The sequence below is a fragment of the Fusarium solani genome, assembly GCF_023522795.1.
Source record: "Fusarium solani strain SB1 chromosome Unknown bctg00000000, whole genome shotgun sequence".
Lineage (NCBI taxonomy): Eukaryota > Fungi > Ascomycota > Sordariomycetes > Hypocreales > Nectriaceae > Fusarium > Fusarium solani.
Window position 1 is genome coordinate 806,830 of NW_027072157.1, and position 24,641 is coordinate 831,470.

General features: G+C 54.9%; 7 protein-coding genes across 7 annotated transcripts; 3 read left to right on the forward strand and 4 right to left on the reverse strand.

Annotated features, from left to right (window-relative positions):
* Positions 1-343: 343 nt before the first annotated feature.
* On the forward strand, positions 344-766 carry MRS44_000255 (uncharacterized protein; the record flags this gene model as incomplete). The annotated part of the gene is made up of 1 exon (XM_065623960.1): positions 344-766. One exon carries the CDS (start codon positions 344-346, stop codon positions 764-766), a length of 423 nt encoding a protein of 140 aa, XP_065479696.1.
* Positions 767-1,604: 838 nt separating this feature from the next.
* Positions 1,605-2,109, forward strand: MRS44_000256 (uncharacterized protein; the record flags this gene model as incomplete). The annotated part of the gene is made up of 2 exons (XM_065623961.1): positions 1,605-1,717; positions 1,944-2,109. The coding sequence occupies 2 exons, from the start codon at positions 1,605-1,607 to the stop codon at positions 2,107-2,109; spliced, it is 279 nt and encodes a 92-aa protein (XP_065479697.1).
* A 584-nt stretch (positions 2,110-2,693) lies between these two features.
* On the forward strand, positions 2,694-6,229 carry MRS44_000257 (uncharacterized protein; the record flags this gene model as incomplete). Its single annotated transcript, XM_065623962.1, has 3 exons — positions 2,694-2,767; positions 2,990-3,261; positions 3,522-6,229. 3 exons carry the CDS (start codon positions 2,694-2,696, stop codon positions 6,227-6,229), a joined length of 3,054 nt encoding a protein of 1,017 aa, XP_065479698.1.
* Positions 6,230-6,764: 535 nt separating this feature from the next.
* MRS44_000258 (uncharacterized protein) lies at positions 6,765-13,007 on the reverse strand (the record flags this gene model as incomplete). Its single annotated transcript, XM_065623963.1, has 13 exons — positions 6,765-6,995; positions 7,048-7,223; positions 7,277-7,634; positions 7,681-8,469; positions 8,516-9,250; positions 9,298-9,824; positions 9,886-9,944; positions 10,540-10,736; positions 10,836-11,623; positions 11,820-12,150; positions 12,281-12,298; positions 12,351-12,532; positions 12,851-13,007. The coding sequence occupies 13 exons, from the start codon at positions 13,005-13,007 to the stop codon at positions 6,765-6,767; spliced, it is 4,548 nt and encodes a 1,515-aa protein (XP_065479699.1).
* A 3,127-nt stretch (positions 13,008-16,134) lies between these two features.
* MRS44_000259 (uncharacterized protein) lies at positions 16,135-20,337 on the reverse strand (the record flags this gene model as incomplete). The annotated part of the gene is made up of 3 exons (XM_046284207.2): positions 16,135-17,860; positions 17,907-20,105; positions 20,153-20,337. 3 exons carry the CDS (start codon positions 20,335-20,337, stop codon positions 16,135-16,137), a joined length of 4,110 nt encoding a protein of 1,369 aa, XP_046129614.1.
* A 994-nt stretch (positions 20,338-21,331) lies between these two features.
* On the reverse strand, positions 21,332-22,820 carry MRS44_000260 (uncharacterized protein; the record flags this gene model as incomplete). The annotated part of the gene is made up of 5 exons (XM_046276894.2): positions 21,332-21,828; positions 21,882-22,097; positions 22,145-22,314; positions 22,369-22,701; positions 22,759-22,820. The coding sequence occupies 5 exons, from the start codon at positions 22,818-22,820 to the stop codon at positions 21,332-21,334; spliced, it is 1,278 nt and encodes a 425-aa protein (XP_046129613.2).
* An 814-nt stretch (positions 22,821-23,634) lies between these two features.
* MRS44_000261 (uncharacterized protein) lies at positions 23,635-24,624 on the reverse strand (the record flags this gene model as incomplete). The annotated part of the gene is made up of 2 exons (XM_065623965.1): positions 23,635-24,339; positions 24,394-24,624. The coding sequence occupies 2 exons, from the start codon at positions 24,622-24,624 to the stop codon at positions 23,635-23,637; spliced, it is 936 nt and encodes a 311-aa protein (XP_065479700.1).
* Between the last annotated feature and the right edge of the window lie 17 nt (positions 24,625-24,641).

Genomic DNA, 24,641 nt, shown 5'->3' on the forward strand with positions numbered 1-24,641 from the left:
TTAGTTACATACGTCAGCGGCCTGGCCTTCAATTCGTCTCCATCTCGCCTCTGCAACTCAGTTCAGCTTAGGAACAACAGGTTAGGTACTGTAGGATTGGAAACATGACAGCCAGGAACCCGAGATCCTTCCCCCCTACCACGTCTTGTTTTGAGTTCCTGCTTACAGCTCTTTGAGTAAGGGAAGGTGCGGCCCCTGTATCGACGGTAACCTAACCCAACCTTACCTTCCCGGACTTACCTTAACCTTACCTAAACCTACTAACCTGAGGTTCGCCTAACCTGAATCGCGACATGCATTCCCCCGCTATCTTTCATCTCTCCTTCAACTCTCATTCGCAACGATGCGAAACACTCTTCCACTTCAAGCTCCAGCTCCGGCTCCGGCTCTAGCTTTGCCCAGATCCTGCAGCTCTCGATCCTACCTTGGCCAGTACACGCTCGCGTACTCCGTACTGTACTGTCACACTGCGAATCCTATTCTGGCTCCGAGATCTCGACCCCTTACACCACACCCCTTCTCCGGTAGTCAGCACCCGAAACCTCACCCGCCAGCTCGAATCTCAGCCCACACGGTCCCCCGCCCCCTCGATCTTGACAAGGGCCGCCTGGCGAATGGTATTATGGAGTCGCGCCCCTCTACCACCGCACTACGATACCAAGCACCGTCGCATGCCTTGAAGCTAGGCCGCACAGAGACAGGTCTCTCTGGCTGCTCTACGGCTAAAGCCCCCTATCTCTCAGCCCGGCCCCGCTGCCTCCGCTGACACGGGCGACTCGTGCCCACTCTTCGGCCGGCCGTGGACCGTTCCTCGAATGCCTCTCTCTCAGCCTTGACTCCGAAGTTTGGCCAGCCCAGTGTGACTGCCTGCCAACCCTCGCAATCAGAAGCGCTGCTGCCGCCACCAAACAAGCCTGTTCACACATGGTCCATGTCCACGCCCGCGTCCATGTCCATGTCGCCGGCTCTCCGGAGTAAGGGTTGACTTGCATACGGATCAGATGCTCGGCTGGAAAACTCGTCTCGTCTCAACTCTAGCCCGGCAACCGAGCAAGGAAAAGGGTCCTACCGGCCTTGCGAGCTACATTCCGAGCAGCACACCTTGGGCATTCAGCACCGTGCTCTGGGCGCATCTCTGACATATCAGGTGCTGAATGCTTCAAACCAGTTGCAGCGCTGCATCGGCTGCCCCCCGAGCTGCACTTTCTCATCCCCCTGCTTTCCGTTACATACGAGGCGGGTCAGGCTCCGCGCCGTACTGTATGAATTCTTTGGTTCCAACGCCCAGGGCGTTGAGTTGCGTTGCTTTGCGTCCCTGCCAAAGGGGATTTGCCCGCCCGCATCTACCATGGCACAACGCAATAGCTACATGCCGTCAACGCCTATAGCCTGGCGTCGGCCAAACATCGAGATCCTTTCTTTGTCCACAAGGCCCGGGCGAGCCGCCCGTCCAGCCCTTCCCTTCCCGGCGGTTCACTCGGCTCTAGCCCGAATCCCCACTGCGACCCTGACTGGGGATTCGTCATCCCCTTCCCACCCACGGCGGCGGATATAACCGTCCCATTGGCGAACACATGGACAAGGTGCCACCCTCGGAAACCACCATGGCCGAACCCACGCGCTCCGGCAGGCCGTGTGCCCAACGGCAGCTTGCAGCCTCCAAGTCGACGGCCAACCTAGCCACCAGCTCGGGCGAGATCCTCGAATGGGTCAAGGGGTATGGCCATTCGCCTTCTAAGACAGCAGTGCGAGGCACCCAGTATCCGTCTGCTTATCCCTGGACAAACCAACGGCTGCTGACGCCACATATCTGGCATGACAGCCGTGAATCAGGAGTCGACAAGCTTCAGGTTGTTCAGTTCAGACGAGACTCCACGAATCGATGATTGCGATATGGCAGAGCCGACTGAACCATGACTGCGCTACCATACGATGTGTTTCAGTTCTGACCACGCCCGACTCATGAGACTTGCGAATATGCTTACATCTTGTCGAAACCACATGGTCGTTGGTGCTAGGCTAATGATATCGGCTCTGGTGACAAGCCACCACGAGACGAGCCACGATCCGGCCTCCAAGGTCAAGACTTGGTGGATTGGTTTCTTCTAGCGCAGAGCCTCGCGCTCACCTGAGCAGGAGCAGGAGCTTGGTTCGGCGCATTTTCGGGTCTCTAACTAAAACAACCTACCTCGCTTCTCCAAGGCATGCCGATCCAGGCGCGGGGGTAGCACATGGCATAGCAGACAGCATAAGGCAAGATGACCGAACATCGTCCCGGCCTGTTTGTGCACAGCATCTCCGAAACTAGCCCTCCCCGGCTGCCCCAAAGGCGGACCAGATGCCGAGAAAAGCTTGGTAGAGTGAAATCGGGCGGCGCGGCGCCGGGGATTTACTATCACGACTCGTTATCCTGCCTACTGTGGTCCTGTGCTGTCGTCGTCTCGTCTCGCGACAGTTTGCCTGGACGGAATCGGCGCTTACCACCAATTATGCCACTAGGCCTGCCGGTCGGCTAGCAAGTCCAAGATCGCACGCTCCCGAGTTCTGACAGACCAGACCAGACCAGACAGACTGAGAGAGGGCTTCCCTTCCCTTCCCTTCCTTCGGCAGGCCAGGCTTGGAAACAAGCACTCTGTTGGACCCATGGATGGATTGACCGGGATCCGGGGTCTTTGCTGGCGACTTATTCCAGGATGCCCAACTCCGCTCGAAACACATTAGCGGCCATGGCTGATCTCAACAGCCCTGCTCAGCCAACTCGCCCAGGGTCCGGCCACCCCTCCCCCAATTTACCATAGCTGGCCCAGATAATATTTCCGAATCTGCGTTAAGGCGCGGAGAGCCCCGGATCACGGACCAGCGCCACTAACACGGTGCTGCTGCTGTACCCGGCGGGTGACGGGCAGCGATATACCTGCTTGCAGGCGCCTCTTCTTCCATACATTTCCTCCTACTCCCAGATACTGTGAGCCAAACTTGACGACGTCAGCCCTGGCCTCGTGGCCTCGCCTACTCTTGTCCCCCTTTCGCGGCCCTTCCAGAACCGCACCGGTTTAGGTCACCAGGCTGTCTGCCTCCTCACCCAGCAGCAGCAGCAGCAGCAGCCTGCCCGTCTCCCCAAGTCGTTCGTTCTGATTTATTACCGGCTGGCCTCCAAGTCCAGATATACTTTCCAGCCACTGGCTCTTGGGCAGGGAATAGAAGCCATTCCGAAGACCTCTGCCGACCACAGCGCCACAGAACATCACTTGTCCATTCCTGGTAACGGTCTCGCGCCTTGAGATCCTCCAATCTATTCCAGGCGTTGAACAAGGTCATGAGCCGAAGGCCCCCTTCGGAGCAGAACGGCCTCGGGTTACACAGCCTTGGAACAACTCAGATACCGTTATTGCAGAGACGGGTTTACACTGTTCGCTAGGGAAGAAGACGTTGGCGGTAATAGTTTGGAAGCCCCGGCGCAGGGTTGCTGGACAGACCACCGGTATCTCTCTGCTGTCTCGTGTCCTAGCAGAGCGTGACAGGGTGGCTCGGTTTCCGTGTATTTGACCTCTCACAGCTTCTGTTCAACAGAGTCACCTATATGCTCGTTGATCAACGCCCTTTTAACGTCAACCCCCACGGGGATCTCCTTGCATCTTCTCTCACCAGCGTGGCTAGAGACTCAATCCCAAGAGGTTCTTCAGCAATGTCAACACCGCAGAACCCTTATGCCCGCTCCCCCAACCTCTCAACTAGGTCCTACGATTCGTCTTCAGTCTCGTCTGCCACTTCACCTAAGTCATTATCCCACTTTGCGACTGGGGCCATGAATCCCAACCCACGCCTAAATCCAGCGGCGACGGCTCAACCGATCGGCATCCCCCCTCTCCCTCCTGTCAGCCAGTCTTTCCAGTCATACGGCCCCATGACAACGCCCTCCTCTCTTGGACAGGAATCCCTCGCCTCAACCGACTCGGTGGTCAGCACCCCGGGCCCACAAACGACACAGCTACCTGGTCCTCCCGGCGCCCAGGGACAGAAGAGAGCTTATCGACAGCGGAGGAAGGATCCTAGTTGCGATGCCTGCCGCGAAAGGAAAGTGAAATGTGATGCCACGGAGACGACAAGTTGTTCCGAGTGCTCAAGCCGGAATGTCAAGTGCCAATTCACCAAGGAGACGAACCGGCGCATGTCCTCGATCAAGCAGGTGCAGGATCTGGAGAAGCAAATGGAACGGGTCAAGAGGGAGAACAGCGGTCTGCGGCGTTTACTTCAAGACCGGGAGGGCCCGATGGAACTCGATATCGAGGGAGCTGAACAGAGTACCCCCAGTTTACCGACGATCGGATCCGAACCGAAACGACGAAAACGACCACCTCCTGTACCGGAGCTGGCCAGAGCAAGGGCGAATGTACGAGACTTCTCGAGAGGCATATGGAAGCCTCCGGCCCAGTATCGCGAACGAGCACCCGTCTTCTTCGATCCCCCAAGGCCGGAGCTACCAGCTAGACACCTGGTAGATCAGCTGTTGCACGCCTATCAATGCTCGTCCCACACGATGTTTCCGATTCTACACTTTCCGACCTTTCGAGCAGCTGTCAATGACCTATACAACAACAATGGCATCAATAGGACGTCTCCCGCATGGCTCTCATTATTCTTCTCGGTTCTCGCTGCTGGCAGCCTCTTTAGCCCAACGTCAAACTCGCAGCCAAACTCTTTCTATGAGCCAGCCGAGTTTCTCGAGACAGCAAACAAGATGATCGATCCATGGGCGAACGACTTCACGTTGGACAATGCGCGGGCACTGACACTTGTCACTCTTTGCCTGAACGAGATGAACCTCAAGTCTGCGGCTTGGACATGGCTGGGAAGAGCCGTTCGAGTTGGTCAGGATCTGGGACTCCATTTGGAATCGGGGCCATGGCCAGTCATTGAGGGAGAGATGCGACGCAGGACTTGGTGGATGATCTACATCATGGACAGAACGCTGGCAGCCGAGCTGGGGCGGCCTGTATTGATCAATGATGAGGACTGTGATGTTTCATTGCCTGCTGGAGTCGACGATCAGTATATCCATGAGGGAGGCATGCTGGTGCCCAACGGAGCAGAGCCTCTGACCCATTCTCTGCTTGCCGTTATTCACGTTGTACGGTCGTACACCTCACTCCTCGCAGCTCTAACCCCTCCAGCCCTGTCCACGATCCATCTCTCAGCTCTTGATGCCCATTTCAAGAAATGCTTGAGCACTTTTCCTCCAGCCTGCGAACCGTCCAGTACCGTACCACTGGCTCCTCACTTCCTAGCGCCTCTAGCATATTTGTTCCATGCTCGTCTCCTCCTTCACCGACACCATCTCGACCCTGGATACCCACCTGAGGCGAGGATGGCCTCCCTCGAGAGTTGCACACACATCGCTCTGGAGACAGCCTCACTCCTCCACCGATCAAACACGGCTCTGCTGGCAGATGGGGCCACCGCTTTGCTGACCACCCACATCTTCCGCTGTGGGCTCTTTCTCCTACTCACGGGGTATCTGGACCATGCTGTGACAACCGTCAGAGCCTTGGCTTCAATCGACGGGCGGAGGGATGTCACAGTTGCTTGTGGACGGTATCTGTCCTTTTTTGTTTCCAGCTTGGGCACCAAGCGGGCCGAGTACACCAACTATCTGGCCAGGAATGCGCCCCCAGCTTTTGGCCACTCTCGACCTTCGGTTGACCAGACTGCTCTTCTCCAGATGCTTTCCAGGGATGAAGACTTGATTGCCTATGTCTCAGCAGATCTTCAGGCATCCCCTGATGCTTCATGGCTTTGGGCAGGTTTGGAACGTGAGACGCCGCTTCGCCGTGCCTCGTCACCACTTCAGGCGCAGACCGCCACAGCTAGCAGCGAACTTTTCAGCCCTGAAGCACGCACAGGACTCGACGAAACCGACAGCAGGGAATGGGGTGGATGGGCGAGACTCGAGGCTGCTATTCGAGGGTTGGACGTCGCACCAACCACACCAACGCCGACGCCGACGAACACGACATGGACCCTACCGCCGCCTATCAAGAGCGAGACGCCTGGCTCGACGGTGGAAATCCCAAGGCTGGGCGATATTCCGCGCTTCGGCTCCGAGGCTCCCAAGATGGGGGAGAGCAGTGCGGCGGTGAGCCCTATCCCAGGTGGCAGCAGGACACCGAGCGGGAGCACGACGGGTGCTGGGACTAGCAAGGACCGGCTGAGCATTGCCAACATCATCTGAAGCATACGTCGAAGGATGGGAATAATGGGAGCTGAATCTTTAATGTCTATTACGAGGACCTACCTACCTCGAGGAAAAGTTGGGGGAAGGGCGTACGCTATGGGTTCAGGGGCATCTTTACAGGCCGGCGTCCTACTTTTTGTTTCCTTTGTCTTTTTTGAAAAAGATGGCTACTATCAGGCAGTCATCGGATCAGGAGAAATATGTATGGATGGAGATACCACACACACTGCATGCATGGAAACGAAGCGAAGCGAAAGCGGAGATGTATGGATTGCATGTGCATGGCACACAGATGCACGCACGCACCTGGCTGGCGTTGGGCGGGACCCATAGATAAAGCTGTATGTTTATTTTGTCTTGTTCCTCGAGCGCGGATGTAAGGTAATGAATGGAGAAGAAACATGAGTTTGCCGTTGGTCAACGGCGCCGGTGTGTGAGGCCAAGTCGGCTCTATCAAGATACTTGCATATGTTGTGCTACAAGGGAGATTTACATGGGGAAAATACACGGGCCCCTGAACTGTTAGACACACTCAACTGGACGTAGATGTCGACGTCCCCTTGCCCAAACACAACTTGGCAACCCTCTCGCGTAGTATATCTTTTAGATCACCGCGGTCACTCATATACTCGGCTAGAGCAAGAGCCTTGTGCGCCCACTGCTGGCACATTTCCCCATCGCCCCTGGAGTGGATGTCAAGCGCGTGGTTGAACGTCGTGACAACAATCCAGTCGAGTTCATCCGTGGGAAAAGGCTTCTGCATCTACAAGTCGGAGTGAGTTTTGCACGTACATCGTCAACATCTTGCGACTTACCTGATTACACTCGCGTGCGATCTCGAGAGCCTGCTCGACGACTTGCAGGGCAAGGCTGTCATCCAGGGGTAGAACAGCCTGAAACATGCATCGAAGGTACTTTGCCAGCCTTTGGTTGTCGAACTGCTCCAGAGCAAAGATTTCGTTGATGATGAGCCGCAGGTTTGTGTAGACGACTGGATAAACGTGTTAGCATTTTCTGTCAGTTCTCTGCCCTCAGAGTGCGCACCGTTCCCCGAAGCATTGCTCCTTAGTAGGCAATCTCCCATTGCCTTGTACATCTTTTCGTCTTTACATACTCTCGCTTTTCGGATGATCTGGCCCAGATCGTCCCAGTCCTTCAAACAGATGGCACCTTCAAAATCAAAGACGAAGAGTGTCGACATCTTGGCCGTCAAGTCGGTGTAAACTCTAGCACTCCGGGCTGCGAGAGTGTTCTGAAAATGCTTCTCGAATAGCCCATCAAATACTGCAACATGCTGCCTCACCTCCAAATACCGCTGGAGTGCCTCGTCAACCTTGTCTTCTGTTCGTGCCTTGGATACAATTGCTGCAGCCATGACAAAGTGACAACGCATTGCCATGAGCTGTAAGTCGGCACTATTCTCCGACGAGATATCTTGGGGATAGCACTCGATGAATGCCAGACAGGCGCTGAAGATGCGAATCAAAGGCCGGAGTCCCTAGACATGGCACTTTGTCACCCCGACGTTGTAGGCGTTCTTCCGAAACCATTCTAGCTCGGGAACTGTGAAGACCTTGTTGCCGTTTTCGCCCCTCGGGTCGGATTTGGCGTGTTCGGCCGCTATACGTGTTAGTGTTGATGGTAGGTAGCTGAGGAAGCGACTTGCCTTTCTCAAAGACGTCGCAGGTATCTTGGATAAGGACGGAGGCTTGGTCCGCTCCCTGATTATCTTGGGTCTCGATTATATGAACCAGCCTGATGGCACATCTTAGGACAGACGGCAAGTTAGCCGCTGCCGCCGTTGAAGAGTCCGCAGTAAATGTCTCCGTCACCGCCTTCAGGGCCTCCAGTGTACACAGTTTGTCTCCCAACTGCTGTGCCTCTCTTACACAAGCGTACAGAATATCTCGACTCTTGGCCTTCTCAGAAGATTTGCTCAAAAACTCGACACACTGGCGGCCCAGGTCATGATCCCAACTGATCAGGGAGACCTTGAACATGAGGTATCTCGTGAGCTGGTCATTCTGAACAGCTGTCGGTAGGGTATCAAAGGTGGATTTGGCAGCATCCGCGTCGCTGCGAGCTATTGCACAGAGAATCAGCCGTCTCCCAAACTTGCCTTGGCTCACTTCTCCTGTACTCGAGAAGATGGGATGGAGTGCAACCCGGCACCACAACTCTGCCACGTTGTACTCTCTCTTGGCGTAACTCGCGTCAAGCTTTTTCCACATGAGCTTCTAGGTCAGTATTTGATGTCAGCAGATGACAAGCCAAAGTACTTACCGACTGTGCTGCGGCTGCAACATCTACGTTGCATGGCCTAGAGTCTTCAGCCAGTTGCTCCAAAAGTTGAAGCAACCTCGTTGCGGCGTCAGAAGCCTCGGTTTCCATTGTTCCCATCCATATACGTCGAACAAGCGTCTTTCCTATCCAATCCATATTCCCACATGGCAGCAGCCTAGTCAGTAATAGCTCATCCAGCAGGCCGATTGCCAGTCGAGAACCCCTATCTCGGAGCTCTTTGATGTTGTGTAGTAGAAACCCCAGTGCGACATCTGACAAGTCCAGCGAGCGAACCATCCGTCGCAGTATGCTTGCGCATGCATCAACATCAAAGATCTCCCCGGGGCTTCTTTGAAGGATCTCCAGTTTCCAGTGCAGAACAACTGGTTTGTCCCCAATTTCCGATTCCACATACGATACCAAGTCGTCGGCTTCTTGAACCCTTTCGGGCGAGCGTGTCGCCAATAGTGTCTGGATAAGGTCGTGGTGAATGGACATCCGAATCTCCAGCCCCTCTGTCGAGAGCCTCTCCAATTCTTGGCCGTTGATGAGGGCATGCGCTCGCCGCAACCACTTGAGCGCCATCTCATGGTCACCCTTCCCCGACAAGTTAGTCCCAATATCTTGAAGTGTGTCAGCCAGTTGCTCAGCAGAGAACGGATCGAGATAGCGAAGGAGATCATCGGCTTTGGTATACATATGTTCAGCAACGTCCAGGCGATCCTCTTTCGACGACTAAATATGTTAGCGACACACTACAAAATACCAAGGTCCAAACTTACCAGAGCGCAGCGCATGGTCAGGTATTCCGCCTCGATATTCAATCTGTGTCCGGGACCGATGTGGTTCTCTGCATCCAACTGCCTGAGCTTGTCGATGTACTTGGTGACCTTGCCCAGTCCCAACCGAGCAGCATCCAAGTCCGGCTCGTTGATGCAAATCTTTGCCAGCATCAAACCCTGATTTATGATTGCAACAGCGTCACTTTCCACATTCCCCTCCCTCCCGCGGAGGCTCTCTCGGGCGAAAACATTGATGAGGAATGAAAACAACCGTGTTCGGACCAGCAGCTTTGACCTCGATGGTGATGCTAGCACATCATTCCGTTTCCTCTTCTCCCTAACACACTCATTCCATAGGCTCCGGCCAGCCTCCTTCAAGTCTTCTGCGGTCTCGGGCGATACGGTGCCGGGTTTCTGTGATATGGCGTTGACCGTGGTGATGTGATGGTTCAAGTCAGCGAGAAGAGTGTCGGTCGAGCTCGAGTCGTGGGAGGTCGGTAGCTTAGGGAGGAGATCCGCGGAGAACTCTGAGAGAGTTCAGGTCAATGAGCTGCCCCCCTTCGTTCCCCTATAGGAGCAGAGCTTTACCTATCAGCCCCCTGATCTTCCTGTCACGGCCGATACTCAATGGGTCGACCGATGCCATGCTGATTGTGAAAGGAGGCAGAGAAGCAGGTCATGGTCAGATGATGATTGTTCTAGAATAACTTTTGAAACTGAGTATGTCTGCGGGAAATGTCATGTGAGCTTGTTGCGTAGATGGCAGCGGCACTGGGCGCTCCTTCCTTCATACACAAGTCACCTAGAACGGCGAGGCCAACTTCAGCCCAATCAGCCAAGACTCAATATCAAGCAACGATCCAAAAATGGTTATTGAAAAACCGATAGAGACATATGTAGACAGACACTTGCTATCTAATGCGTCATAGACAATATATATACGCTTTCCAAAATCCAGCGTAACGTAACGTAACGTAACCAATGCGCCCTTTCTCTTTCCCTTGTTTCCAAAGTGCCAATCAGGCACATCTCCTTCAACTCAATTCGACCGCCCCTGGTTAATCCTAAAGAGGCTCATATCCAATTGTGTAGATACTGTAGATGAGGTCATCTCAAGACCCCCCTGGTCGTCATTGCGAAGGCGGGTCGTGGGGTAAAAAGTTGCCCACAATTAAGGCTGGCCTAGTAAAAGAAAGGTATTAGTAACACACAACATGACACTCAGTCAAGCTCCCCACGTACAATTTGTGATCATCCCGTCGAATCATAAACGAGAAGCAGCATTTCACAATAGGATGATTTGACCCAGGAGTGGGATTCTTGAGCGAGCAGGCCGTCAGGAGGGTCTCGTGCGCCGGATCAAAAGCGATGGTGCCAAACTCCTCCCAGTAGCGAACCATTGATTCTTCTGTGAGAATCTCGTGCAACGCAATCTTGCCCTAGATTCAACTAGCGTTAGCAAACATATCTTGACCACCCCCTTGCTGAGACAAGGTGCTCGGAGCCACGTGGAGGTGCGCCGGGGGAACAAGACTTACATCTCTGAGCTGGGCGACTGACACGCCAATCAACTCGGCCATCTCCTTGTTGCCTCTAAAGATCTCACCGGTCCTTCGCCAGCAGCATGCTGGTACCGCCATGCTCGCAAAGACCCGGTCGTAGTCCATGAGCTGCTTCTCAAACCACATCTCAACGTACACAAGCTCCATATCCGTCAAGGCCTGCGCCTTCTCACGGAACTTGGGCCGGAACTGGTTGATGGTCCGCAGAATCTTCTGCTTGGACGACGGAGCGATGTGGGAGTCGAGGTAAGTACCCAAGCGAGCGTATCCCTTGATGTAGTTGAAGGGCTTGAGCAGGCCGGCGTCGTACTTGGCCTTGAGCACACGTGCCATGCGCTCCTCGGGCGTATCGTTGCCCGACGGATCAGCGGCCTGGAGATAGTATTCACGGGCCTTGTCGGCGGGCACAACGCTCCCCGGCCGTGGGATGGCCTTGCCCTCGAGGTTGTTGGTCGGGGGTGGCAGCATCGATCCCCCCGACATGTTGTTGGACATCGGGTTCGAGCCGCCAGCTGCCAGGGAGTTGCTGCTATTGCCGAATCCAGGCAACATTTCCGACTGGCTCGACCTTCTGAATGCCGCCGGGCTCTGCTGGGAGTCTTCGGACGGCACCCCGCCGTCATCGAGCAGGCTGGTGTGAAGGAAGTCGTTGAGAAGATTGAACTCGTGGGTGACTTCGGGGGCGATCATGTAGTTGGGGTGGAAGCTGTGCATGTCATGGAAGTGGTTCTGGGCCGTCATCCACGCATCTTGAAAGCCAGCGACTGGGTTGGGGTGGCGTGTCAGCGATCTCTCAACTCAACATCAGGAACAACAAGCAAAGCTCAGCTCAGGGACAAGACAAGGCCCAGCCCCCAGCAAGGCGAGCACACCCGTGCGTGCTCCGCTCGTGATTAAAAATCGAGACAAGCAAGGGACGGGCCCCTCTTAGTGGCAGGACAGAGGGGACCCAAGACGTACATTGATTCGCGTTGCTGTTGCCGTTGTTCAACGTATTTCCCTGCAGCCCGGAGACATGACCGGGTTGCACAATGGACAGCGGGCTACCCTGGCCCAGCACGCCCCCAAATCCCTTGGCACCTCTCTGCCTCGTCGCATCAAAGTTGGGCGGTGGACCCATGGTGCTCGAGATGGAGCTTCGAGCCATGTCGGACTGGGCATCCGACTCGTCGACGACCGAGGTGCTCTGTATGCTCTGGACGCTCTTGGCCTTTTTGGAGTCGGCGTCGCGGGGCTCGTCGTGGCAGAGGTGCCCGATGTTGCGCTTGATACATCTCGTGCATGGTCTCTCCTATCCACAACGTCAGTGGCATGTCTTCGAGGGTGGGAGGAAGCAAGCCCCCTTTCCGCCCTGGCAGACAAATACGACTGCCAGCTGAGCTGAGCTGCGCATCAAGGGGGTTCGCCAGGATCTTACATACAAGATCGCATGTCATGTGCTATAGGCGCATAGGAAACATGGTGTCAGCAACGTCTCTTCTATCTCAGGACTCGGAGCGGGTGCAGGGCAGGGCAAGGGTCGACAGGAAGGCAAGGCAAGTCGACTCGTAGGCGTTGCATCGTCGCACCACAGTCGACGCAGCAAATAGTCCTGCGCCTCGGAGCGCCCGAGGCCGTCTCAGAGACCTCGAGGCAGCCAATGCGAAGTGCGCATGGGTTGAGTTTGAGGTTGACTTACAGATCGTCGGCAATATACGCAAGCTGTAGGAACGCGCGCGCCCCCCGGCAGTGTCAGCCCAGATTCAAGTCTTGATTCAAAATAAAGTCATGCGCCGCGCCGCGCCGAGGCCTGCCTGTCGGCCGTAGCTGGGAGTTGCCAGAGGCGGCAGGTGGTTGGTTTGTTGTGCTTCAGCATCTCTTGGGACCTCATCTACAATGAACAACCAGAGCCGCAACTCCCAACCAACCAAACGACGGCGCGGGCTTGGTCGCATGCGCATACGACAAGGGACAAGACAGGTTAAAGCAACAGCATTCTAGGTTGGGCGTACCGTGGTTCACTTTGCGTCTCTTCTTGGTAGGAGTCTTGTGGTTGCCTGTGGCGGCGCTATTCGAGCTCTTGTCGCGATTCTTGGCTTTGCCATCGTCACCCTTGGCTGGGTCCTCCTTGACGCTCTTGCCCATGGCAGCGGCGTTCCGGTCGGTCATGTTGTCCTATGCTCCCATTGGATCTCGAGGTTACGCAGTGGGCGTCAGGTTCGCAGATCATTTGCGGCTCGCTGCAGCGGCGGTCGTCTTTCTCTCGAGGTCTACGGCTCAGCCGAACGCGACACGATCCATCCGCACCGCCCGTTGGTCGTCGGCTGTCTGTGATGGGGTTCGGTTCTGTGACGTCTCTGCGAAGCGCATGCGCGGCTGGTGAGCCTCGGGCAAGGGTGAATGTGTTCTGGCACCGTAGGTGTGTCGCGCGCGCGGGAAATGGTCCCGTGGAGGGGGAGGGGGAAGAATCGACGGTGGCGGCGGAGGTGGAGTGAGTGAGGCCGAGGCGGGAGGAAAGGCAAGGCTCAGGTGAGGCAGCCCGGCAGCGGCACTGTAGACGGCAGTCGGCAGCGGCAGGGCAGCAGCAGCTTGGGGGTCGGGTGTTTGGAATTGATAGCTCAGCAGCCGAGGCTGGCTCGGGGGAGGTAAAAGAAGGGACCGTCTCTAAACAAAACAAGTCGGAGAGAGAGACAAAATTGGCAGACTGATTGAGGACCTGGACGGTGAAGTTTGGCCTGACCTGGGGCCGGAACGGGCTGGGCTTTAGTTGACCACTGTGGGGGCAGGACGACGCTGAAGGGGACGCACGAGGGGAGTGGGTGGAGTGTGGATCTATTCTCGGTGATCAGCCAGTTCAGTTCCTAGGCGTTTAGTTCATCAGTTGGTTCTGTCGCCAGTGGTCAGCGAGATTGATTGAACGATTGATTGATTCTAGACGGTCATAGTCCGTGTCGTCAGCTCAGCTCAGACCAGCTCAGGCCAGCCCAGGATGAAAGGATGAAACTCCTTCATGGCTCGATGGAGAAACGGATCACAATTGACGACTTCCAATGACTTGACGGTCAGGGCCAGGGAATGGCGGGGCAGCGCTGGCTGGCCTCCCCGGTGAGCAGCAGCATTAGAAGCCGGCCGGAGCGGATCCCGGGTCTCTTCCTACAGCACTGTATGCTCTGTAAGTTTCAACGCCCGCAGCCCCAGGTGCAAGTGACCGCAACGAGACGCCTTCTTCTTCCAGCTTCCAAGCCAAAACTCCCCTGCCCGGGTTGACCTTCCCTTCCTCTAGGCGCGCAACAGCTCCACAAGCCGACTCGTTAGCGCAAGCACCGTACAGCTGGTTTACATAACAAGACAGTGAAACCAACACTCGAAAGCATTCGTATACAGTGTTGAATGATATTGAGAGTAAACTGTGCTTCCATGGATGATCGATTTGTATTGCATCAATCAGCAGAAAACACACCACATTTCTCGGACCCCTCACAATTCCCCGGAGCCGAAAATCGCGGCAGAGCGGAAGGAGAAAAAGAATGAGCAGCACAAGATAGCCGAATGGGGGATGGGACAGGCACAGCATGAATAAGCTCAAAGCCAAGCCCCCTCCCCATCACACACCAAGGATGAGAAATTCATTTCACATCTGCTGACTCTCTGTCTGGCCCGTCCGTAAGAAAACCCCAGTCTCCAATTGTCTACGGTTGTTGTCAGGCCACTTTTCCCCTGCTCTGTTCCAAATGAAACGGGCTGTGTATCTGGCAGCCATATCATCTGATGTTCAGCTTGGACGATGGGGCCTGGTACGATGGCATCTGAAGCGTACGAGTTTTTCCCCCTCCAAAAAGAGATCCGTAGCCGTGGAAGATGGAGAAGGCTTTAGAAGATCCATGGCGCTAGACTCGAGGCGCCTTTCCATATTGGGTAATCTCTCACCTGGGCTATTCTTTGAATGAATTCACTCGCTGCGTCTCTTGATGCCCATCCCATCGCCATAGCTTTGCAATCTCGCATGGTATATTTCGCAAGAGGCCTCGTTTTCTTCACCGCTCAATTGGATACCTACCTCCTACCCCCGCCTTCTGTCAGCCCCCAAAGTTGGATGGAACTGCCAAAGTCCTGACGAGAGAAAAAAAAGTCATTCCGGACATCGGCTATGCGCGGCTATCAATCATCCATGACACGCCCGTCGACGCGCCTCATGATATGCCTTGTGACAACCATCATGGACGTGTTCCTCTCAAGCCAATTCGTTCTCTTGTTTTTGTGTATGTGTGTGCGGCCTCTTCTTCAAGCGCCCGGTGTAGGTACTTTGCCTTGTACTTACATACAAACTTGCATACGTAAGGCGACATGATGACCATCCCAGCCCCGTTGGGCCGATGCAAGACATCGGTGACATGGACGGTCAGGACCAGGCACTGACTTTGGAGGCTGGAATTTGCGTGCCTGAGGCGGTGCGGTCCCTAGCACCACCCGGCCGTCTGGTGCTACAGCTTGTATATCTGCCGATCATTCAAGATCCAGGCTTCTGGAACTGATGGATTATCAAATGGGCTGTTGAGAGTCTATCTCTCGCTTGACTGAAGCACAATATGTATCTCTCAACACCCCCGCAACGGACACGGCGTCAACCCCGAAGAAGAAACGACATGTATCTTTCTCCAAGACGCGTGGCTGGACAAAGCAATTCCTCGCAAAGCGTGACCTCTGAAATGTTACTCGATCTGCAAGAGCGCGACAGGCGCTTGGCGTCTCTGCATCAAAACATGTCGCCTGCTGCAGGGCCAAGTTCACGTCCTTCGTTTCTCTGCAAATCTTCATGATGCTGTGTTGTCGGCACATTGTTGCACCGAAATGCAGTTGCATCTAAATCGAGGTTGGTTTCTGCATCGTTGCTGCTGTTGTTGTCATCATCATTATCATCTACATACAGCACATTTCACGTCATGCATCCGTCCTTGACCTGTTGCATATACAACCACCATCCAGAACACTGCTACACCGTAAAAGAGCAGCCAACTTTGTCAAAGGGCTCAAGAAGAACCCGGGGGGACTCCAGATCAGCTGTGGCATTTCCATTCGGCTGCTCTGAAGCCCCTTCCAGGTCCTTGTTGATCCCTTTGACAAAGTTGGCTGCTCTTTTACGGAGTAACAGCAAAGACCAGCCAACATCAAGCCCCTGGCACATCCTGTCCCACTCTGTCACTTTGCCGTGACCTTATCTCGTTGGCCCAGACCGAGCCTCCAAGACATGCCCCCCCCTCGTCCATCTGCCGTCCCGTCCTCCACACTTTTCATCAGATCAGATCGCAACAAAGAAACTCTTCTCCCCATCCTGGGGCACAACCCTCGCCCTGTGCATGATATCGTCCTCACACGCCAGCCTGATCCTCTCGGGCGTCGCCGGGCTCTCCAGCCTCAGCAGGCCCCCGTCGTCGTCCTCGCCTTGCCCCGAGGCCGCCACCCCGGCCTGCGCCCGAGCCGCCTTGAGCGCGTCCCGGATCGCGAAGAAGACGGAGCTGCCCATGAAGAGCGGAGGCTCCCCCACGCCGCGGCTCCGCTGTATCGTCCGCAGCTCCTTCCACTCCACGTCCTTGAGCAGCGACACGTTGAAGGTCTGGGGGATGTCGCGGAACCCGGGGATCTTGTATGTGCCTGGTCCCCGCGTGAAGAGGTGTCCGGCACTCGGCCCGTTCCGCAGCCAGAGCGACTCCTCCATGGTAAAGAGACCAAGTCCTTGGATGAATGCTCCTTGGATCTGTCCGTAGTCGATCGCCGGGTTGATCGATTGTCCCACATCCATCTTGATGTCTGCCCGCACGCAAGTCCATGTTCCTGTTAGCAGGTCAAGCTCAACCTCAGCTGCGGCAACTCCTTGCGTAAAGTAGAAAAACATCTTGCCCTTGCCCGTGTTCCAGTCGTAACCAATCTCTGGCGTCTTGTAGAAACCCTGGGCTGAAAGGTTCACACGGTCAAAGTAAGCAGCATGGGCAAGCTCCTTCATAGTTGCTTCAGGGCCTAGCTTCTTTCGATAGGGCGCCAACCGCTCGTTGAGCTGCTCGCAAGCATTAAAGATGGCATAACCGTTCAGATCTGAAGACGCCGAAGCTGCCGTTGCAGACGCGTTGGCCACCGTGTTGGTCGACGTCTCCGAGATGAACACATTATCCAGCGGCACACCCAATGCCTGCGCAGCAATCTGCGTGAGCTTGGTGTGCAACCCCTGTCCCATCTCAGTGCCGCCGTGGGCCACCAGGATGGAGCCGTCGTGATAGATGTGCACGAGGGCACCAGCCTGGTTCAGAAACAGGGCGGTAAACGAGATGCCAAACTTTGTCGGGATGAGGGCCAGGCCCCTCTTCCGCCACCTGTTGGCCTTGTTGAACTCGGCCACGGCATGTCTCCGCTGCGGGTAGATGGCCTCATCTTGCACCTGCTTGTACATGAGCGGCACATGCCAGTCTCCCAACCCCTGGCCAAAGTGCGTCTTGTCGTCGTTCTGGTACATGTTGATCTGCCGTAGCTGCTCGACCGGCATGCCTAACCGATCCGCCACCTCCTCCATGTACGTCTCGGCGATGAACATGCCCTGAGGCCCGCCAAAGCCTCGGAAGGCCGTGTTGGACATGGTGTTCGTCTTGCACAGACGTCCCCTGATATGCACGTTGGGGATGCTGTAGCACCCGTCCACGTGCGTCATGGCTCGCTCGCATACCGCCGCGCTCAGGTCAAACGTCCATCCTGCATTGTTGAAGATGTCGCAGTCCAGGGCCTGGATCTTGCCGTCCTTGTTGACTCCTACCTTGTACTTGCCCAGGAAGGGATGTCGTTGGCCGCTTATCACCATGTCCTCCTCTCGTGTCAGCATGTAGCGGACAGGCCTCTTGGTCTTCTTTGCCGCGAGAGCCACTGCAGAGCTGAGAACGACTGATCGTGACTCCTTTCCACCAAAACCGCCGCCTAATCGCTTCACGCGTACGACAATTTTGTTTGATTGCACGTCACACACTCGTGACGCAAATACTTGCCTAGGAAATGTTAGAACCGAAATGATGCTCTGGGGGCTAGACTCACGTCTCGTTGGCGTTTTGTGTGCTGGCAAATATCTCCATCTCACCATCCTCATGCTTGGGGACGACTAGACAGGCATTCGTCTCGAGGTAGAAATGCTCCTGTCCACCCATCCTCACTGTGCCGGTAAAGATGTGGTCGCAATTCTTAAAAGCCTCCTCTGTATCGCCCTTCTTGATCTCGCGGAAGAACTTGTGGTAGCTGTCTGCTTCGATAGCGTCCTCGATCGAGAGAACCGCAGGAAGGTCTTCGTATTCCACCTTGACTGCCCTGGCTGCCTCTTGCGCCTTTGCAGGTGAAGTTGCTAGTATCAGGGCGATCGGTTGGCCTGCAGTCAATACCTCATCCTCTGCGAAGAAAACTTCGTCAAAGTGTGGTGGTCCAAACTTGTTGGCATCCGCAGATGGCATATCATCCTTGTCCACGACGTCCACCACTCCAGGCATATCAAGTGCATCTGCATAATCGATGGAGATGATCTTGGCGTGAGCTCTCTTTGAGAGAACGTAGCAGGCGTAAAGCTCGTTTTTCAAGGGAGGAATATCGTCGGTATACTGTGCTTCGCCGGTCGTTTGCTTCAGGGCGGCCAGATGAGATTTGGACTGTCCAGTAACTTCCTTTGTATACGCAGCCGCGGCATGCTCGTCAACTTGCCCCTGTGATAGGTCTCTCTCGATTTCATCAATCGCCTCCTTGTCGACATGGTTCGAGCTACCGTCGAGAATGGTGAGAACGTCGTGGTAGAATCGGTAAAAGAAGCCAAAAGCAAGAGCCTTTCGATATGAAGCCATTCCTCCGGGGACACTGAACTGCAGATCAAAGTCTCGGCCAAGGGCGCTCATGGTTCCTTCAAGGGTATCCCAGTCCGCAAAGCGCTTCCCAACAAGATACTCCATGGCTGTTTTGGCGGCAACGGTCATCGCAGCCATGCCTCCATAAATGAGATTAACTTCTGTGACGATACCTTCGTCATCCAGCCTCACTCGGAGGGCGCCGGTAACAATGGCAATGTCGTCATCTTTCCGCTTCGCCTGCTTGTATGCTCTGAAGAACTCGCCCTTTTCCTGGGTAACGGGAATTCGTATTGATGCAATGATTGCATCTGGAGCAAGAGCCGTTCTTCGATATCCGGTAAAGAACTGAGAGACAGGGATTTCCGTCTCCTTTGTTGACGACTTGGCGACTAACACGGCGTTGGCCGCCCACAGCACCGGGTTCAGATCTGAGATTGGCGAGGCCGTAACCAGGTTTCCAGCTGGGGTGCCGACGTTTCGAATCTGACGACCTGCAAAGTACTTGAGTTGTTTAAGCATAGCCTCAAAGACTTGAGCACGCTCGCGTCCATAATGGGGGATGGCATGCTCGCATATCATCTCGAGATCGGTCAAGACGACGTTTCCACCAACCTCGAGGTGATCATCCTTGAAGCTGTACTGCCGCAACTCGGCAATATCACCAACGTATACCGAGACGGGGTAATGTAGAGCCTTGAACTTGGTCTCGATCTGTGTCTCTGTGCTTCCACCAATAATCTTTGCTTGTGGATGCGCGGCCTTGATCTGAAGGAGCTGATCAAGAGTGACGGGCCGATACCATCTCTTCCTCTTATTCCCAAAGGCTAAAGGTCGTAGCTCGTGTCTCTTGAGGGCGGGCGGAAAGATGAGTTCTGTCTCTGGGTTGTACTCGATGAACCCCGGGGGCGTAAACTTCTTGATCGGCGCGTCGTCCAGGTTCGCCTTTTGCATACAGCATCCTCCGTTCGGTGGACCGTTGCCGTTCTCCATGCAGCATCCAGTTCCTCCAGCCTTCTTAAACTTTACACCAGGCTTATCCACGCTGAACGTCTGAGCTGCATCGAGAATCGACCTGTAACCCGTACATCGGCACAGATTTCCATCAAAGGCTTCCTCGACGTCGTCTTTCGAAGGCGAGTTATTGTTCCGCAGCAGGGCGTACAAGCTCATAACAATGCCAGGGGTACAGAAACCACACTGGCTGCCGTTGGACTTGGCGATCCGTTCTTGGGCAGGATGAGGTCTCTGGGTGTTGCCGATACCCTCGACTGTGATGACATGCTTGCCATCCAAGCTGACGAGAGGGGCTAAGCAGGCGTTGACGCTGGCATGGTAGATCTGCTTCGTCGTGGGGTTGAACTGGCTGACCACAATGGTACAGGCCCCGCAACCACCTTCGCCACAGCCACTGGATATGTCAGCATGGGAGGTTCGCGATAGCTTCAGAGCACTTACAGCTTTGTCCCTGTAAGGCCAATTCCCCGCAGGTATTCGAGGACTGTAATCTCCGGGTCGATCTCGTCTAGCACAACTCTTGTTCCATTCAAATAGAAGCGGAGGGTATCGTCAAATTTGGAGGTCAGAGTGGCTAAGGGTTCAGGGTTGGTGTCCCGCACGGGAGACACGGCGCTCGGCGCCATGATGGTTGTGATGCGGTCAAGTAGGTATGAGATAGCAGTATCGACACAGAACAACAGAATCGCCTGCTATCAAGTGGCAAGAGGAAGCAATTAGAAGAAGAAGAAGAAACAAGCTTCGAAACTAGAGGCAATGGTTCCTTTTAAGGGTTCATATCAAACCGAGGTTCCTGACGAGGGGGAGGGGGAGAGACAGACGCTCACGAGACGCGCCAGCACAGGTTAAGATGGAGGGGGCGGTATCACCAAGCAGCAAAGGCCAGACATCTGTGCGTCATCTCTACCACCGACAGTCCACGCTTGTGCAACAGCACCTTCCCTGATTGAAAAACGCCCGTGTCGATTAGGGGAGGTGAACGGTGAGCAAACGCGGGCGAGTTTGCGTGTGGCAGCGAGTGCCAGATCCATTGTTTGATTCGCCCGCCAGTCAGAGACAGCATAGTACTGTACTAATCGCCACTGATAAGGGCAGATTTACACCCGTGCGCCACCGGGGCGGGGAACATGCCGCTTACCCCACGTCTCGATTGCTCCGGAAGGGTCCACCACCTCGGCCGGCTCCGCGGGGAGTTTGATCGGGGGCTTCCACCTTGAGATAGGCATGGACTTTGATAGGTGAGAGTAAAGATAGAGCTTTGTAATAGATAAGACTGTCGAGGTATATAGCATTGCTTAACTCTTGCCCTTGTCTCAGAAATCACTCTGGTCTATATAGATCACCCCATACCTATCAACGAGCACAAACTGCTCGAGCCATATCACCTTGTTGTATCTGCTCCAGGTATCAACACGGTTATCTCTTGGCATCCTATCCGGGGATTTATCCCGACTTCCCCAGGTTCCCAGCACGCTTCTACGTACATATCAATCGACCGATGTGCATGAACAAGGGTAGACACGCATATACGGGACACTTCCCGATTTGTTCAAAGTAAATCTATGACATTCATCTATCCGATATCTAACCCTCCATTTGACGCTTTTTAATCTTTACTCTTTACTCCTGGATGTACTTCTTCAGGCTCCTTAGACGCTCCTTGGCCTGCTCCAGCACATCGTCATTCTTGCACACCGCGAATCGGATGTAGTCCTCAGCCAGGTGCGCGTTGCCCTCGGTGTAAAACTCAGTCGGAGGGATCGCCGCAACGCCAACCTCCTGGATCAGGAACCAAGCCAGCTTAAAGTCGCGTGGGCGGCTTGCCACGTGGGGAGGGAAGGGGTAGTCCTCGGGGAGCTTCACCTTGGCCATGTTGACGAGGAGGAAGTATCCGCCCTCGGGGTAGGTGACGGGCAGGTTGAGCTCCTCAAAGACCTCCTTGAGTCGATCGATCTTGCCCTTCATCTCCTGGATCGTCTGGTCCCAGAAGCCGTTGGTGGCAGCCTTCTCGAAGCCGACGGCTGCGGCCTCCTGGAGGGGTGCCACGGTGGAGAAGCAGATGCGGGTGTGGGCGGCAGAGACGTGCTGGATGAGCTCAGGGGGGCCAATCAGCCAGCCTATAGACATATCAGTTACTGCTACTTCTTGAAGATGGCTGAGGTTCACATACCAACACGCCAGCCAGTAGCGTAAAAGTTCTTTCCGGCAGAGCCCACAGTGAGAGTAATCTTCTCAACCTCTGGAGAAACCTTGGCGATTCGGGTAAAGGGCACATAGTAGAGACGGTCGTACACCTCATCAGAGAGGATAATGACCTCGTTCTTGACACAGAGGTCTCCAATCTTCTGGACCTCCTCCTGAGAAAAGACCTTGCCAACGGGGTTGTCTACTAGTTGTCAGCTTGAGACCACATTTCAAGTTTAAAGTACGCACGGGGAGTGTTGATGACAATCATCTTGGTGCGGGGAGTGAAGGCCCTCTCGAGCTCGTCAAAGTCAACAGTCCAGTCAGCAGCAGAAGAGTTGCTAGTGGCTCCTGACGCAGGAGGGTGCAGGGGCACATAAACAATCTTTCCACCAGCCATCTGGATGTTGCTAATGTATCTAGATGCCTATCAGTGAGCCGCTCAGGGACTGATAGGATAGCGGGGCACTCACTGATCAAAGAAAGGCTCAAAGACAATAACCTCATCACCAGGCTCGATGAAGCCCATAAAGGCGCAGAGCATACCCTCATTGGCGCCAGTGGTGACAGTAACTTCAGTCTCAGGGTTCAGCTGACGACCCCAGAAGGGTGAGTAGGCATCTGCAATGGCCTTTCTCAACCGAGGCCGTCCCTTGGCGGGAGCATACTGGTTGCACTCAACGCGGTCCAAGGCCTCCTTGGCAGCATCAAGAATGAACTTGGGAGGGTTATATCCAAAGAAACCCTGGCCCAAGTTCACAATAGGCTGGTTGGGAGAAGAGGCAGCGGCCTCATTGATGATGGACCTGTCAGCCAGCAGAGTCAGAGTCGTATCTCGTCAAAGCTGATGCGCCAAGACTCACCAGACATCCTGTCTCTGGCCCTCCACCCGCGCCGCAGGCTGAAGCTTCCGTGTCTGGCTCATGGTGACGCTGCTGGAGAAGGCTCTCGAGTGAAGAGGGGTGATGCTTCGAAGTGCGGTCCGGAGGAGCACAGACTGAGAGGAGGAGGGGCCCGTGGTTAATATGGAGCGCGACATTAACCACGACAAACGACCTATCCTGGGTATTAGTCAGATGACCTTTATTTTTCCGCAGGCAAGTCTTTCAGGGCATCTCACTTATTATCTTCCCGCGGAAAGATTCTCAGATCAAGTCTTCAATTGGGCCTCGAGCCGTCTCCTCTCCACAAGGTTTGGCGGTTGCGACATCGCCGTAACCGGGGACGAAGGTCTGATGACTAATGCAGTGGAGTCTGGGGGAGACAGTGCGAATCGCGTCATACCCTCCAATGATGAGGACTTGATTCTATTTCCGCGAGGATTGGTTCGACAACTCCACACTGGGGTAGGACGCTGTGAGGCTCGTCGAATCAGCTTGCTTTTGAGGTCTTGCAATTCAAGAAACGAGCCCCGGCCTGCGTCGGGATGCTTCCGATGGTACCCTCTTCCATCCCGCCTCCGACCCGATGCCGAGTTTCGTACGAGCCGGCCGAGGCCGGAGGTGGGTTGGACTTCAAGGTTGAACCTCGATGTTGTTATCGGCTGCATACATCCTACTTCATCACTTTCACCATGACAAGAGCTTCAACTGTTCAGTTTGATTCGGCGAACCACAGCTTTCAAGACTGTGTCGCAGTTTGTATTACGCTTTCATACAATTGCAAAGCCCATACCTACAACCTTGCTTCCGTTTGATTACATCCCCCAACTCGCTGTTGCTTTCACGCTCAACCCTTCATCACCAGAAAACGATGGGCTCAAAGCCCTCTGGAATCTTGAGTTCCATCCTCTTGGCCATCCCTGTTTCATATTCTTGTCGTTCGACCTTACTGAGCATGTCAGGGATGACCTCCACAAGCTCAGCCGCCGTCACTCGAGCCTTGGTATTCCAGTCCAGCATGCGGCTCGCAAGCCGGACAATGTCGTGATCCGGGTTCAGCTCCAGCAGGTTCTGGGCGTGTGTGTGACACTGTCGGGGATACATGCGCTCCTCCTTCTTGACGAATCTGGGAGACTGCGACATCATGGCGAGCAGAGAGACGCCCAGGGCCCAGATGTCGTCGCTTGTCCCGGCGTGTCGGTTGTGTCTGAAGACGTAAGGCGACCAGTACGACTTTGTCCCGTGTGGCTTGTCGCGGCTGTTGATATTAATGACTCGTTTGACATCTGCGCAGTCGGCCATGGCCACGTTGACGGGGTCCCACGATCGAACCAGGACATTTCGCGGTTTAAAGTCTCCGTGGTAGCGACCCTGTCCGTGTAGGTATCGAAGAGCCCGTGAGAGTTGAAGCACCACTTCCAGCGTCTTCTTCTGCGGCACGCCATATGTGTAGTCGTTGATGAGTGTTTGCAGGTTGCCATGTGGGCAGAGCTCCAGCACGAGGACATTTGCGGAGGGATAGTCTGCGTCCTCGTAATAGTCAATGTACTTGACGATGTGCTCCTTTATCGACCTGATAAGTATCAGCTGCACGGGTATGGGCTACCATTCACTTACGTGGTTCAGATTCCGGAGCACGGAAGCCTCCCTGCGGAGGTTATTCACTGCATTAGGAGAGGTCTTGCCAGCAAACACGCCTCCATCGCGTGGTCGAAGAACCTTGTAAACGCAGGCGAAGCCGCCTTGACCCAGAAGAGTCCCTCGAATGTAAGGGCCGCCAGGGAAGTCGCGATTCCGAACCCTGGACTGCTCAACGTCTTCGCTATCCCAAACCCCCAGCGACGACATGTTGAAAGAAAGCGCCA